We start from the raw sequence: 16,552 nt of genomic DNA, 5'->3' as shown, positions 1-16,552 counted from the left end.
ACGCGGATAAAACGCCGCTAAATCCGCTGAATAAAGCGGCATTTTGACGCCGTAGCATCCAGCACACGTCAGGCAACAGGGGTTAATACCCAGTTCTATCCTTTCTAATCACAGGTTAAGACGCGCGTGAGAACGGCGGTGTTCTGCTGCCGCCGATAATGCCCTGTGTACCGCTGGATTTATCCAGGCAAATCCTGCATTACTCCAGGAACTTTTGCATATAGGCCTCTGTCACTGCAGGGGGAGGGAGATCATACTCAGCCTTTTCTTCTCCTTTTCCCCTCCTCAACGTGTTGCTCCGTCTCCACCACAGGGCTACCCTCTGCTTCTAAACCAGACCTCTTGGTAAGTCCTTGCCGCTGCCAATTTTCTTTTAGGAGGCATACTGGAGCTTCTCTGCAAAAATATCTGGAGATGGCCGCGAGTGAGAGGCCTGCATGCAGCGCGCTAGCGTTTTTATATTGACCGCCGCCTATCGGCCGTTTGGAACGCCGTTAACCAGGAGGTGGCGTTTAGAACGGCATACTGTCCACTAGCGCTGCCGTTTTTCTGCCTCTGTCGCCGGTTAAAACGCCCTTGAGCACGCCGATGTGGGCTCTATTGCCGTTTTACACACCGTTGATTAGGGATACAACGCCGGCCGCCAATTATGGCGGTGTAAACCGCGGCACTACAGGAAGGGGCAGGATGAAATGGTGATTAAAAAGTATCGCGTTGTCTCCGTCATCATGCGAATTCTCCCGGAGCGCTCCCGGAATTATTCGACATGTTGAATAATTTTTTCGACGATTCCCGGTAAAGCCGTAACTAAGCCACGCCCCCTAGTGCCGGCGTTAACAATGGCGTGTGATCCTTAAGACGGCCAAAAACTCTTCCGGGACGCTTCCGGGAGCTCTTACCGTCTATGTATAAACGGGGCTTTAATGTAGGTTCTTGTTATATCTTCTCCTTACAGCTGGCTCCCATTATAGGGGGCACCACAGCAGATCAGTCATTTCCATCTCACTCTGTCCTCTGTATCTTCCTCTGTTTCACCAACCACCCGCATGTCAGCAAATCTATAATCCTCCTCTTTGTCCTCCCTCTTCTCCTCCTGCCTGGTGGCTCCATCCTCAGCATCCTTCTCCCTATATACCCTGGGTCCCTCCTCTGTACATGTCCAAACCATCTCAGTCTCTCGTCTGTCTCCAAACCGTCCCACCTGAGCTGTCCATCTGATATGTTCATTCCTGATCCTGTCCATTCTTGTCACTGCCAAAGAAAAATCGCAACATCTTCAGCTCCGCCTCCTGTCTTTGTGTTAGTGCCACCATCTCTAAGCCGGTCTCTCTACTGTCTTGTAAACTCTCCTCTTTACTCTTGCTGATATTCTTTGGTCACAATTCACTCACCCACTCCACCCTGACTGCACTCTCTTTTTCACCTCTCTACCACACTCTCCATTACTTTGGACACTTGACACCAAGTATTTAAACTCATCTACTTTCACCATTTCTACTCCTTGTAACCTCACTATTCCACTGGGCTCATTCACACACATGGACTCAGTCTTGCTCTGACTGACTTTCATTCCCCTTCTCTCCAGAGCATATCTCCACCTTTCCAGGCTAGACTCAACCTGCTCTCACTAGAATGGAACGCCTTTATAGTCACTATGCACAATGAGATTAAAAGCAACTCCTCCTCAGCGCAAACAATGATACAGTTAGGGGGGGATAAGGTGCACAGTCTGATGTGTATATACAATCGCAAAAATAAATACTATGCATTTGCAAGAAGTCTGAATGTGTTTATATACAGTATGATATATTGCACGTTATTAATTAGATGTTGCACAGTAGTATGGATCATATGCAGTGAATAATGGATACTGAACAGAGAGAGTTGGGGACAGATACAGATATTGCACAGTAGTGTATTTCACAGTAGGTGGGTAGAGAAAGTCGATGGCGGGGGGGGTTTAGACTCGAGCATCCGCGGACTTGTGAGTTCAGGATGGTTATGGCTTTTGCGAGGGGGGACACTTTTTCAGTCCGTTCCTCTTTGTTCTATTGCATCCATCCCTGAGGGCAGCAGGTCAAACACTTCAAATCCAGGCTGAGAACTGTCCCTCATGATGGTTTTTTCCTCCTTGATGTTTTTGCTCTGCAGAGACACTGGGAGGTGTAAATGTCCATCAGGGAAAGGAGAGGGCAGAGTGCTGTCTTTGCTGCTCTCTGAAGCCTCTCGCTGTCTGCCACAGTGCAGCTGCCGTACCATACTGTGATACAGTACATCAGTCTTTCCATGGATGAGTGATAGAAGGTCAGCAGCAGAATGGAGTCCAGGTTGTGCTTTTTGAGAGCTCTCAGGAAGTGTAGCTACTGCTGAGTCTTCTTGATGACCTCTGTGATGTTATCTGTCCAAGAGATATCAGCGGAGATAAGGATGCCAAGAAACCTGAAGGTGTGGACCCTCTCCACACACTCGCCGTGGGTGTAAAGGGGAGCTAGATCTGTGCTGTGTTTTCTGAAGTTGACAATGATTTCCTTGGTGTTCAAAGCCAGGTTATTCTCTGAACACCAGGCTGCCAACTTCAGGACCTCCCTCCTGTAGGCTGTCTCATCTCCTTTTGAAGAGTCCGACCACTGTGGCGTTGTCAGCAAACTTGACGATGAGGTTGTTGTTGTGGGTCGGACTGCAGTCATGGGTGTAGAGACAATACAGGAGGGGGCTCAGCACACAGCCCTGAGGTGAGCCTGTGCTCAGCGTGCAAGTGGAAAAGAGGTGGGGGCCAACTCTGTATTTCTGACCATCTATCTGTGCTGTTCAACTTGACGCTTCCGTGTTCAGGGGATAAACCACCTGCTCCGAGTGCTTCCGGCGCACTATTAACCCTTCGACTGCCACACAGTTATCCGCTGTTTTTAATGATTCTTTTTTGTGCACACTTGATGGAAAATGTGGTCTCAGTGCTGATGAGATTTTGTCTATCTTTAACTCCGCATGCACGGAGATCTTGGACCGTGTCACTCCTCTTAGGCCAAGGCGCTCTAAACCACGCTCACAGCCGTGGTTAAATCAGTCAACATGCACACTCAGACACGCTGAGAGAAAATGGAAAAAAGATCATCTCATTGTATCTTGACAAATTCGTCATGGCTGTATGTTTGCTTATCAGAAAGCTGTCAAAGCTGCCAAAGCAACCTATTTCTGTACTTTAGTAAAAAATAATGGCCATAAGCCAAAGGTCCTGTTCAATGTCGTGAACTCTTATTAATTCCTATGTCTCTCCTCTTGTGCCCATGCCTATACTTTGCAAATTTTTTATAAATTTTTTTGTTTGTTTGTTTGTTTGTTTTATCACAAAATTGTTTGCCCTGAGACCAGCTCATTCAGGTGTTCGGCCCATCAAAGACTGATTTTTCTCTGTGTTCTGCTGCCCTCGATCAGTTCAGGCCTTTGTCCTTCTCCCAACTTTCTGATGTAGTCAATCATTTGCGTCCTACAAATCGTCTTGTTAGCTGCATTTGACACAGTGGACCATGCGATTCTGTTGCTTAGTCTGGAGAAGTGTGTGGGCATTACAGGCTCTGCTCTCACCCGGTTCAGTTCTTAATTCACAGATCGGAGCTTTTCTGTGCAGCTGGGCACACTTTTCTTCAGATGAGGCCCCATTGACCTGTGGAGTGTCTCAAGGCTCCATTCTAGGTCCTATTCTTTTCCTCTTGTACATGTTGCCTCTCAGCGGTATATTTCAAAAATACCAAATAGCTTTCCGTCATTTTGCCAATGATATCCAAATTTCCCAGCTACGAAGGTCGTTAGGCAATGATCGAATGCAGCCATTATTGGGTCCTAATTAAACCCTACATACCAACCCGGGCTTTGCATTCTCAGGTCATAGAGCTTTCTCTTATCATGCCCCTGTTCTGTGGAATGATCTCCATGCATCAATAAAACAGTCAGATTCTGTAAAGACTTTCAAGTGCAGATTTAAGATGCACTCATTTTCCCTTTTGTATGGCTAGAATACTGGCATAGTATGTTACTATGCTTTTACTGTTTTCAATTCATTTTATTAGGAACGGGGTGGGCTGCGGCCTCAACTTTATCTAAATTCTGGGTCTTTTAGTGAAGCTTAGAGCTAGTGGCCGGTGATCACCTTAGTATTTCTTTTGTTCTTGTTGCTTAATGCTCACAAATTATACTGTATTTGTTGTCTTTCTTATGCCTGATTGTTTTTTTCCTCTCTGAGGTGCAGCTGCATCCAGAGATGGAAGTGGTGTCTGTTTCTGAAACCCTCCTGTCCTGCACACCGACATTCCCTGTATATTTGTTTTGTGAATTGTTTTGTAAATTGTGTCAATAGCATGGCCCAAGCAGAGGGTTACCCCTTTGAGTGTGGTCTGCTTGACGTATCATCCTCAGAGGGAGTTTTTCATTACCATCTTGAGGCAACTTTGTTGTGATTAGATGCTACATAAATGAAATACATTGAATTTATTTGAATATTGGATTATTTGAGTGAGGTCAAATCTTGGATAAGTGCTAACTTATTAAATCTTAATGAATCCAAGACAGAGGCTATCTTGTTGGGGGGGGGGGGGGGGGGGGGGGGGGGAGCACTTCCACAGCCTGCTCTGCTGATGTCCTGGGTCCCCCGGGCTCCAGCATTCAGTCCTGTGTGAAGAAACTTGGGGTGATTTTTGACAGCAATTTTAAATTTGATAAGCAGATCAGTGCTGTTGTTAGAACAAGTTTCTTTCAACTCCATCTTCTAGTCTAAGCCATATTTCTCTAGGATTGACCTTGAGAAGGTTATCCATGCCTTTGTTTCAATTAGACTAGATTATTGTAACTCTCTGTATGTTGGCTTGGATCAGACCTCTGTAAACCGCCTCCAGCTTATTCAGAACACTGCTGCTCGTCTTCTTTTGGGAAAGAAAAAGTCCAACCACATTATGTCTGTCTTGGCTACTCTTCACCTGGCTGTCTGGTCCATACCGGGTTGATTTAAACTTCTTTTAATTGTTTTTAAAGGCCTCAATGACCTGACCCCAGTGTACCTTTCTGAGCTTCTTTTTCCTTACACCCCAACCACAGCCTTAAGGTCTTCTGACCAACTGTTGCTGGAGGTGCCTAAAACCAGATTAAAGACGAGATGTGACAGAGCCTTCGCAGCGGCTGCCCCAGCCTCTGGAATAGACTCCCCTTGAATATTAGATCATCCCTGTCCTTAGAGCGTTTAAATCCTCTTTAAAACCCATTTCTTTTCTCTGCCATTCCTAAATGAGCGATGACATCTCTATTTCATCTTAGTATTTCTTCTGTTTTCCCTGTTGCTTAATGCTGACAAATTATACCTTATTTGTAGTCTTTCTGCTGCCTGCTTCTGTTTTTTTTTTCCCCTCTTTCTCTGTTTGAGGGGCGGCTCCATCCAGCGGTGGAGTGGGTGTGTTCTTCTGCAAGGCCTCCCACCCTGGACACAAGCATGGACTCCCAACATTTCCTGTATTGTCAATTGTGTCGGTAGCATGGGCCAAGCAGTGGGTCACCCCTTTGAGTCTGGTCTGCTTGAGGTTTCTTCCTCAATATCAGAGGGAATTTTTCCTTAACATTGTCATCTGTGTGCTTGCTCTAGGGCAGGGGTGGCCAACCAGTCGGAGACCAAGAGCCACATTTCTTACTGTGTTACAGCAAAGAGCCACATCGGCACACGGGCACATGAACATGGGCACACAAACATTACCCATCCTTCTGCGTGCGTGCACGCACGCACACACACCTCTGCTCAGTCAGATTAATTGTAAATACAATAGTAAGACCACAGGCCACCAACATCATACACATGGGCACACACCCCCAACCATCTCTCCCTCTCCCTCTCTCACACACACACACCTCTGCTCAGCCAGATTTGTAAAGGTCACACACCAACATGACAACTGAAAAGTACACCTACAATACTAAGACCACAGGCCAGCAACATCATACACGAGCACACGAGCATCACCCATCCCTTCCTCTCACACACACACACACACACACACACACACACACACACACACACACACACACACAGATTGATGTCACTCCAACATGATAACAAATAAATGCCCCACACCAACATGATAATGACATTTACTACAGTACCAACACCACAGGCCAGTCATTTTTCAATAATCAATATAGCGTGCACTTACTATGCATGTTGCTTAGTGGGACTTCTGGCATTCCTTCCCTTAAACAATCCTCCTCAAATCTGGCTCGTACTCCGTTGTTGCCACTCAAAGCAATTCTTTCACATGGGTCTCAGTCAGAACAGAGAGGTGTTTTGATTTGACGTATTTCATGGTAGAAAATACAAACTCAGACGTACGTTGAGCCAAACACTGACAGTATTTTAAGTGCAGCCCTTTTGACATTGGAGTATTTTTCCAGAACTCAATGGTCCCTTCCCTTAAAGCAGGTTTCAGTTGGTCCTCCTCAGCGAGATCAATCATCTCCAACTCAGTGGCTGCCTCCTCTGCGACTAGCGGGGTTTTCAAACAGTCCGTATCCGCATTAAATGAGTCAATGAGGAACGTGATCTGTGGGCTTTTCAGTTGTAGATCGCGGAACTGGATCACAAAGGTTTCGTGCAGGTTTTCAACCAGAGTTGCATATCTGGCTCCTTGCTTATTCAGGGTGGCACTGGTGACTTGCCCGCTAACTTTTAGCAGAGTGGGCAAATGTGTTAAATCTCCCTTTTGAATATGTGCCTTGAACAGCTTCAGTTTGTTGACAAACGCAAACACACTTTGCACCAGATCAGGCAGCACTTTCATTTTACCCTGCAGGGTAAGGTTCAGTCTATCCAAGTGGCCCAACATGTCGACCAAAAAGGCCACATCCAAAATCCATTTGGGGTCCGAGAGCTGGGGATAGTCCTTGTTCTTCTCTTCCATGAAGAGTTTCACGGCATCCAAAAGTTCAAAGAAGCGAGAGAGTACCTTTCCCCTTGACAGCCACCTCACGGTGCAGTGCATTGGCAGGTCACCTGGAAGCTCTTCGTCCAGCTCAGCGATGAAATTCTTGAATTGCCTGTGATTAAGAGCATGTGTACGGATGTAGTTGACGATTTCCATCACAGGTTTCATGATTTTGTCTAAATTCAACGATTTAGACACGAGTTGCTCCCTGATGGATGATGCAGTAGAAATTCCAAAAGTCGGGAAATGTTTCGTCGGCTTTGCACAGCCCCACGAACCCGTTCACAGATCCGATAATGGATGGTGCGCCATCCATAACTATTGCGGTTAGCTTCCGTAGGGGCAGATTTGCTTTCTCAAATGCAGCCATCATTGTTTCTTTCACATCTATGCCATGGGTTCAGTCTTTCAATGGCACAATATCCAGGAGTTCTTTGATCACACACTCCTTTGACACAGAGCGTGCAAATATTGCCAACTGAGGCTTGTCTTGTATGTCACAACTCTCATCCAATGCGACACTGAAATACTCGCATGCTTGAAGGTCAGAGTGCAACTGTGATTCAATAGCTGTGTCAATGTCTGATATTCTGTGTTAAACAGTGTGGCGGGACAGTTGGAGGTCTGATGCCATGCGTTTTAGTTTGTTGTTTTCAGGAGACAAGATTTCAACAGCGTCACTTATGCATTTTTTAACGAACTCCCCTTCGTTGTATGGCTTTTTAGCCCGTGCAACGTTCCAAGCCAGTTTATACGATGCAAGTGTTACTGTTTCTGACTGCTTCGTAAATTTTTTGAAAACTTGTACCTGCTTTTCTGCCTGACTTTTCAAAGTGGTCAGCTTGTGCTTGCGAAGTTCAGTCTCTTTTGGAAATGCCTGCTCGATGTTAGCGTGGAGTGAGCTGAAGTGACGCTGAAGATTTGAAGCCTTGAAATGCGCCAGTGACGACTGACATATAAAGGCAGAATGGCTTGCCATTACGTTTGACGAAAAAATATAAATTTTCCCACTCTGTTAGAAACGTCCTGTTTTCATTTTCATATTTTCTTGTTGCAGTGCATTTTTTCCCTGCCATTTTGAGTTCTGACAGAAGATCGACCCCCTGACCTAGCAGCTACTGGGAAATTTAGCAGTTATCATTTCACGCACCTGCGCATTTGCCATGATCTCGAAATACCGTAATGAACCCAAGTGAAGCGAACACGCACATAAATACAAACACAAACACAAACTTGGACATGAATGTAAGAGCCGCATGACACGAGGCAAAAAGCTGCAAGCGGCTCACAAGCCGTGGGTTGGCAATGATGGCTCTAGGGGTTGGTAAGGGTAGCCCTTACTTGTGTGAAGCGCCTGAGGCAGCTTTGTTGTGATTTGGAGCTATATAAATAAAATAAATCAAATTTAATTATTTCCTACTACTTTTTACTAATTATTTTACTTTGTCTTTTATTTGTTTTATTGCATGTTGCAATTTCATTATTTTTAATTTATTTATTTGTGATTGGGGGTAACTTGGTGCCCAATTTTTAATTATGTACAGCACTTTAGTCAACTGTGGTCATTTTAAACGTGCTTTAGGTTGAGTTGAGTCGGGTGCCGGATGATGACAAAGTCCTTAATCCACACCAATGTGAGAAGGGAAGGCTGAGACTGCTCAGTTTGGTGATGAGAATGTCCGGGATGTAGTGCAGCAGATAACAGAATATTTACAGAGGAATCCTTCAAATCTGGAAAGAAGCACCAAAGTTGGCACAAATACTCCTTAGACATTACTCTTTTGAAAAAAACTGAGTAGCCACTTGAATTTTCAGTAGGCGGCCAGGTAGGGGTCAATTGAAGAATTACACAGGGGTCAAAATTTTAAAATGCTCCAATCATATTGAAAGCTATACCACATTATTTGTCTGATCACAATGATACCAAAAAGGTATAGTTTGGACTATCTATGACTGAATGTTATGGAGTTATGGGGTAAAAACAGCAAGAATTGTAACAAAGGTCAGCATTAGTTTGTACAGGGGTCAGATGTTAAAGTTGTTCTAAAAATTGTAAAATGTGATGCAAATTATTGGTTGAGTTAAAAGGGCTTTAAAAAGGAATAGTTTGCACTATGTGGCATGCTTAGTTATCATGTTACAGGGTAACATATGTCACATGTCATAGAATCCAATGGACGTCGACATTGCTCTACCTTTACCTTGCAGACAAGCATTCAACACAGTCAAAACTATTTCATTTATTAATCCTATTACTTCAACCAATAATTGCACCACTTTTTTATCAAATTGGAGCAATTTAACTTCTAACCCCTGTACAAACTGAAATTGACCTTTGTCACCTTCTTGTTGTTTTTACCATAATGCCAAAAGATTCAGTCATAGATAGTCCAAATATACCTTTTGGTATCCGTTTGTGTCAGATAAATAATGTGGGTATAGCTTTCAATATGATTGGAGCATTTTAAATTTTGACCCCTGTGTAATTCTTCAATTGACCTCTACCTGGCCACCTACTGAAAACTCAAGCGGCTACTCAGTTTTTTCAAAAGAGTAATGTCAAAGGAGTATTTGTGCCAACTTTGGTGCTTCTTTCAGAAATGAACAATTGTTACAGTTATCTGCTCCACTAATGATTGTAGTGAAAGCTGAGCCATAGTCCACGGAGAGCATCCAGACGTAGCTATGCTGCTGCTCCATGTGGCTTAGTGTAGAGTGGAGAGCTACGGCGATAGCATCCTCAGTGGATCTGTTCATGCGGTATTGGAACTGGTGAAGCTCAAAGTCGGGGGCGGGGGTGGTCTTTGACGCGCTGAAGAATGTGCTGCTGTGACACTCTGACCGCTTCCTCCGTCTTTTATGATAAAATAACAGGGCTCGGCATAGCCATTTGCCCACTGGCCCAGCACCGATCTGGCACACTTTCAGGCCACTACAATTTATCAAATGATGGCCCACTCGGGCCACTACAAAAATATGCAAAATTCTATTTATTTTACCATATTTTGCGGTGGCAAAGTCAAATTTCTTCACATTTTCATGTCATTAAACTTCACTGAGTCCGCCATGTTTGTTTTGGTCTCGCACCACGCTCCCGCAGAATCTTGCGTACATTGAAATGCTGTCGACGCATGGAGCATGCGTTTGGCCGTTTCCGTCACCGATCTTCAGCAATGTTTGTTAGCATCTTTAAATGCGTAAACCTAACAGAACGCTTTGAAATTCGAATTGAAATATATTTAAACTACAAACACCCAAACCTGGACAACAACCAGGAATGAGTTTTGCTAAAGGAATTGGCCAGAAGAGGAAGCTTAGTGATGATGAGTTATGGGAGACAGACAGGAAACAAGAGGAAGAGAGGTTTTGTCCCAATCTGGCCACAGAAATGGCCATGGCCTGGTCATGACCAAGAGAAGAATGAGGTTTTCTGCCAAATCTGCAGGGCCTATCCGTCGTATGCTAACAAGTACAGTGAGGAAAATAAGTATTTGAACACCCGGCAACTTTGCAAGTTCACCCACTTAGAAATCATGGGGGAGCAAGAATTCTGGCTCACAGGGACCTGTTAAAAAATTTTTAAGAAGCCCTCTTATTTTGCACTCTTTACCTGTATTAAATGCACCCGTTTGAACTTGTTACCTGTATAAAAGACACCTGTTCACACACTCAATTAATCACACTCCAACCTGTCCACCATAGCCAAGACCAAAGAGCTGTCTAAGGACACCAGGGACAAAACTGTAGACCTGCACAAGGCTGGGATGGACTACAGGACAACAGGCAAGCAGTGTGGTAGAAGACAACTGTTGGCATGGGAGAAGGTCATGTGGTCAGATGAGACCAGAATACAGCTTTTTGGAATCAACTCCACTTACCATGTTTAGAGGATGAGAACAACCCCAAGACAACCATCCCAACCGTGAAGCATGGGGGTAGAAACATCAGACTCTGGGGGTGCTCTTCTGCAAAGGGGACAGGACGACTGCACCGTATTGAAGGGAGGATGGATGGGGTCATGTATTGCGATATTTTGGCAAACAACCTCCTTCCATCAGTAAGAGAATTGAAGATGGGTCATGGCTGGGTCTTCCAGCATGACAGTGACCCCAAATACACAGCCAGGGCAACTAAGGAGGGGCTCCATAAGAAGCATTTCAAGGTCCTGGAGTGGCCTGGCCAGTCTCCAGACCTGAACTCAATAGAAAATCTTTGGAGGGAGCTGAAACTCCAAACCTGTAAGATCTAGAGAAGATCTGTGTGGAGGAGGGGACCAAAATCCCTGCTGCAGTGTGTGAAAACCTGGTGAAAAACTACAGGAAACATTTGACCTCTGTAATTGCAAACAAAGGCTACTGTACCAAATATTAACATTGATTTTCACAGGTGTTGAAATACTTATTTGCAGCAGTAACATACAAATAAATTATTTAAAAATCATACATTGTGATTTCCAGATTTTTTTTTTAGATTATGTCTCTCACAGTGGACCCCTCCATGATTTCTAAGTGGGATAACTTGCAAAATCGCAGGATGTTCAAATACTTATTTTCCTCACTGTAAGTAAAGTATATGCTTGGTCCTGGTAGACTCTGGCTGTTTTGAAGCTAGCTTAAAAGTCTAACCAGCTTGCCTTTGTGGAAAACCCACGGTGACAACATTAGCAAAGGAGCCAAACACAATTTTTTTTTCTTTCAATTTTTAGATCTATAACTCCAATCTAGACAAGGCATACTTTTTAGTTTTGATATGGACCTACATCTGTATTTTACATTTCTGACTGAGTTAGCCAACTCTGAGGGTTGCTAAAAAAGGCCTTCTAAATTTTATGGGAGTCACTTATTTTTTACACTTGAGAATGCCCTCTGATAAATTCTATTTTTTAACTTCATGGTCCATAGACTATTTTATGTTTTTTCTGGATTGGTTTATATTGTATAGGCAGTTTTATTTGCAGGATTTCAGGGTGGAATATCATGAACTCTCGCGCGCAAAACCATGGAAATGTGTAAATGACTGTTGTACAAAAGCTTCAGAAATATCATGCTGAGATAGATGACTGGAATTCAATTTGAAGCAGAAACGATGGCGATCTGAATTGACACAAGTGTGGCCGACCTAACAGCCCTCCCTAAAATTGGTCTGCAAAGCCTTCATTGCGCATAGCGTCATTTCGGAGCATCAGCAATGATTCACAGATTATTGCCTTGTTTCTGCTTCAAACTGACTTTTGAATGATTTATAGGTTTTACTTTGTCACCTGATGGTTAATAATCACATTATTCACTTTGATCTCTTTGGGTGTAGACAGTCAGACTCAGATGCATGTGCAGTAAAGGCAGGGCATACCGATTTTTAGAGGGGACTGTTCGGTCGGCGGCACCCGGACACTCGCAGTACCCATGTGGACTGGTAATAATGTTTCAGATCTTTACTGTGAATTGAACAGACTGCAGAAGAAACACTGCTGCTGTTCAAGTGTTCAGAAGTGGACAGTCAGTGAATCACTTCTGGAAACACTGAACGAGAAGCAGTTCCTGGTGCTATAATTTCTTTGTGCCCTTTTATGTGAAATCTCCTGAAATGCGAGCAGTGGAATGAATCTCTTGTCTTAAAGGACTGATACTGTGCCCCTGAGCTCTGCCTTGCTGCTACCTTCTTCTTGCGGATGGCGTTCTTCTTGTCGATCGACTGCCTCTTGTCAAGCGCCTCCTGTTTGCGCTGTGCTGGTGTCAGCTGAGCCTGGTAGTGCTGGAGGTCCATGTTATACTGCCGCCGGGCCTGAAGAAACTCCTCATTGAAAGGCTGCAGGAAAAAGACAGCGTTAGTGGACAATCCAACGTTATCGTCAGCCGTGGCACTGGGCAACAGAGACAGCCCAAGTCACAGTCTACATCAGCGTGGATGATGGCGTCTGAGGGTTGGCCGTGTTTGTACTTACACTGTTCAAAATTAGAGCTGCAAAGATTCATTAATTAATCAACTACTAATCATTTAATTGATGAGTAACTGATTAATGTAATAAAACATTCAAAGATGAAGCCCTCCACAACAGCTGGTGGCCTCTGAGCCAGAGACCTTCTGAGTCTCAAGCCTGATGATTAACTACATGGGAACACAGTACGCTACAAGTGCCCAACATGAGCAGCAATAATTGTTCAGTTCGTGGGTGCCACAACAACTGGAAGAAGGGGAAACTATCAGTATCAGAACGATGTTTTGAACATGGAAAGGAGAGATCTGAGTGCTGTGGACCAGCATTTAACTTGTTCCCTCCTCCATCAAAAGACGAGGATCTCCGGTGCTGGATAAAGGCGCTGAATCTGAAAAATCGACCCCAACGTCCTGATGTCTGTTCCTTTCATTTTATGGAGAAAAACCCACACCACTGGATCCTTACACAGAGAAATAGTTGGACTATAAAGCTCCGTTGAAGAAGCCATGGGGGATGCTAGTGAGACAAACAGGTAAGCTGTGTTCGTAGCTAGCTATCTAATTTCTGATTTTCTGGCGTATGATACAACCAAGCACTGCATGAAATAGCACCAACGTATATTAACATTACGTAATCTTGGCATTACGGCGGGTACTACTTGTTGGGTAGTATTTTAATGATTGTGCTTTTATACGAGCTGCGCAGCGCGAAGCTCGTAGTTCCTCAAAGCCAAACTGTCCACGCCGAGTGACAACACATAGTTAAAAATAATCGAGGGCCACTTTTTCATGTCATCTTCCCACTCTGTTCTGACCCGTGGGTGAGCCAGAGTCGTTCCCTTTGTGCTTTTCAAAAAAGGTTTTTGTTTCTACCCATGTAATATTTTCCACTGTTTCTACATTGAAAACACCACTCCCGGACCGTCCTAAGACAAAACGGAAATGCTTCTGTTGTAAAGTTGGCAGGGCTGAATAAGGTGAAGAGGAGTTACAGAAAATGTGCAATAATTCTTTAAACAAAATTAGGCAGGTGCATAAATTGGGCACCCAACAGAAAAAAAAATACATCAATATTTAGTTGATCCTCCTTTTGCAGAAATAGCCTCTAAACACTTCCTATCATTTCCAAGGAGAGTCTGGATTCTGGTTGAAGGTATTTTAGACCATTCTTCATTACAAAACATCTCCAGTTTCCGTCAAGTTTGTTGGTTTCTGAGCATGGACAGGCCGCTTAAAATCACACAACAGATTTTCTATAATATTCAGGTCTGGGGACTGAGATGGCCACTCCAGAACATTGTACTTGTTCCTCTGCATGAATGCCTTAGTAGAATTTGAGCAGTGTTTAGGGTTGTTGTCTTGTTGAACGATCCAGCCAAGGCGAAACTTCAACTTTGTCACTGATTCTTGAACATTGTTCTCAAGAATCTGCTGATATTGACTGGAATCCATATGACCCTCAATTTTAACACGATTCAAAGTACCTGCACCGGCCACACATCCTCACAGCATGATGAAACCACCTCCAAATTTTACTGTAGTAGCAAGTTTTTTCTTGGAATGCTGTGTCCTTTTTCAGCCAGCTGTGGAATGTCCCGTTTACAGATCGTTTTCCATGGCCACAAATCTCAGTGCCCCACCCCCCAGAATTAAAGGACATCACCTGGAAAAAGACCGAATACAAAGAGGCTGTGAACAGCTGAATCTGCAGTTCTAAACTTGTAAACTTAATTTAAGGTTAACCCTCTGAACTGATTTAACCAGTTAATCTGGTTAAAATAAGTGAATCCTCCGAAGCGAGGGTGCTAAATATACCAACAAATAAACATGAGAAATGACAGAGTGAAAACATAAAGACAAACTCTCAGATGTTCATCAAACTGTCTGCTGGTTTGGACTGGTTCTACAGTGCATCCAGAAAGTATTCACATTTCCACACTTTGTTATGTAGCAAAAGTCCAAAATTGATGAAATTATTTTTTTCCTCAAAATTCTACACAAACACCCCACAAGGAGAATGTGAAAAGCAGCTTACTTGTTTTAGTTTTTTTTTTTTTTTTTTTTTTTTTTTTTTAAGATTTTTGCAAATTTATTAAAATTTAAAAACCTAAGAAATCACATGTACATAAGTATTCACAGCCTGTCATGAAGCTCTAAACTGAGCTCAGGTGCCTCCTGTTTCCACTGTCATCTCAAGAATGATCAGTGGATGAGATGAGATCCAAATTAACCATATCATTAAGAATAATTTACAGTATATAAATGGATCAACAAAATCAATTCGTCCACATTTGTTTTGCCGTCGTTCTTGACGGTTTCTTTCATTTGCTCAGTTTTTGTAACATTAGCATTTAGTTTGACTTCTTTCGACCAGCTGAATGTTTTCATACAGTGCAGAAGCCGGTTTGTGAGTACTGTTGTGGAGGAGAGATGCAGCTCCTCCGCGGCGGTGCTAGTGTGTGGTGTGGAGCTTCTGCCGCTGCATGTGATGGGGTGAGTGCGGCTGCTGTCATGCCGTGGTGCTGGCCGGTCAGAAAGAATTTGTCTGTCTCCTCCGCCAGCGCACGGCAGTCCACTATCGTGGTGTTGTTCCAGTGCTGCACACACCTGAGAACAGAGTTGCTGCACATAAAGTCCGGCTGGTGTCCTGTCATGATCTGTAGCATTCTGTTCATGGGCTCTGAGGGTTTGCTGTCCTCCAGCCCGTGCAGAGAGAAGAGCCTGCGGGCCCTTTCAGCGTCGACAGTTCAAAAGTTTTGAGGAGGTGATCCTTGATGGCTGCGTTTTTGTTCGCAGCAAAGGGCTTTGCAGGAGCGCGATCAGCCTAGTTGCCATGGAGCTGCTGAGGGCCGACACGACATAATATTTCTTATAATGTAATATTTTGTGTCGTCTATGGTGATCTCTCAGAGCGAACTGTGCCTCGGTTTGTGCAAACCAGGCGGCAAGTGTGGGACTTTGAGCATCAAGTGTGGAAAAGGGTTCCAGCAGCAGCGGATATTCGTGTGTGAACAGCTTTGATCAGATCTCTCTCTCTTTCTCTCTCTCTCTCTCTGTTTTGAGAATGGAGCGCATTTCTGCAATGCAAAAAAAGAAATGAATGTAGGCTGTCTCAGATGTACAGACAGCGATTAGAGTTTTGGTATATGAGGGATTTCAGAAATATTTGGCGTGTTTGGAATGTGTATTATTTTGGTGGAGTATTTAGCGTGTGTGGTTAGTGTGGTGGTGTTTTTGTTGTTGTGTTTGTTTTTGTAAAAATGACACATCTAATGAATGTTGAGCAGGCGCTTCAGTTTTTTTTTTTTTTTTTTTTTTAAGTGGAGCAAGATGGAGCGCGCAGCACGTCAGTCTGAAGCAGACATTGAGGATTCTGATGATGAAGGAGATGATCCTTTTTTCTGGACAAGCAACCAGAGCAGGTGGATCCACCGATGTGCGCGCAGATCTCCATAGTGGATGGGATCATGCGCTTCTCCAGGACTCAGGCGCTACACAGCTCCATCCCAGCACCAAGACCTGGGACGCAGAGCAGGATGCAGATACACACTGCTCCAGCAGTGGCTCTGCCTATGTTACTGGATTAAAAGGTACAGTGTTATTTTTGAAGAGTACAAATGTTATGTCCATCAAACAACGTGTTTTTAAACTTTCAATGTTATTTA

At 44.0% G+C, this 16,552-nt stretch overlaps 1 protein-coding gene across 2 annotated transcripts in view; it reads right to left on the bottom strand.

Annotated features, from left to right (window-relative positions):
• tfam (transcription factor A, mitochondrial) overlaps positions 1-16,552 on the bottom strand; it is a 68,563-nt gene that overhangs the window by 17,591 nt on the left and 34,420 nt on the right. For both annotated transcript variants that reach the window (XM_034193903.1, XM_034193904.1), the window contains exon 4: positions 12,609-12,758. In XM_034193903.1, the coding sequence (XP_034049794.1) occupies positions 12,609-12,758 (150 nt within the window). The remainder of the gene's footprint in view (positions 1-12,608; positions 12,759-16,552) is intronic.

The sequence above is a fragment of the Thalassophryne amazonica genome, chromosome 18 (assembly GCF_902500255.1).
Source record: "Thalassophryne amazonica chromosome 18, fThaAma1.1, whole genome shotgun sequence".
In the NCBI taxonomy this organism is placed as follows: domain Eukaryota; kingdom Metazoa; phylum Chordata; class Actinopteri; order Batrachoidiformes; family Batrachoididae; genus Thalassophryne; species Thalassophryne amazonica.
Note: the sequence above shows the minus strand (reverse complement) of the source record. Positions and strands in the feature narration are given on the sequence as shown.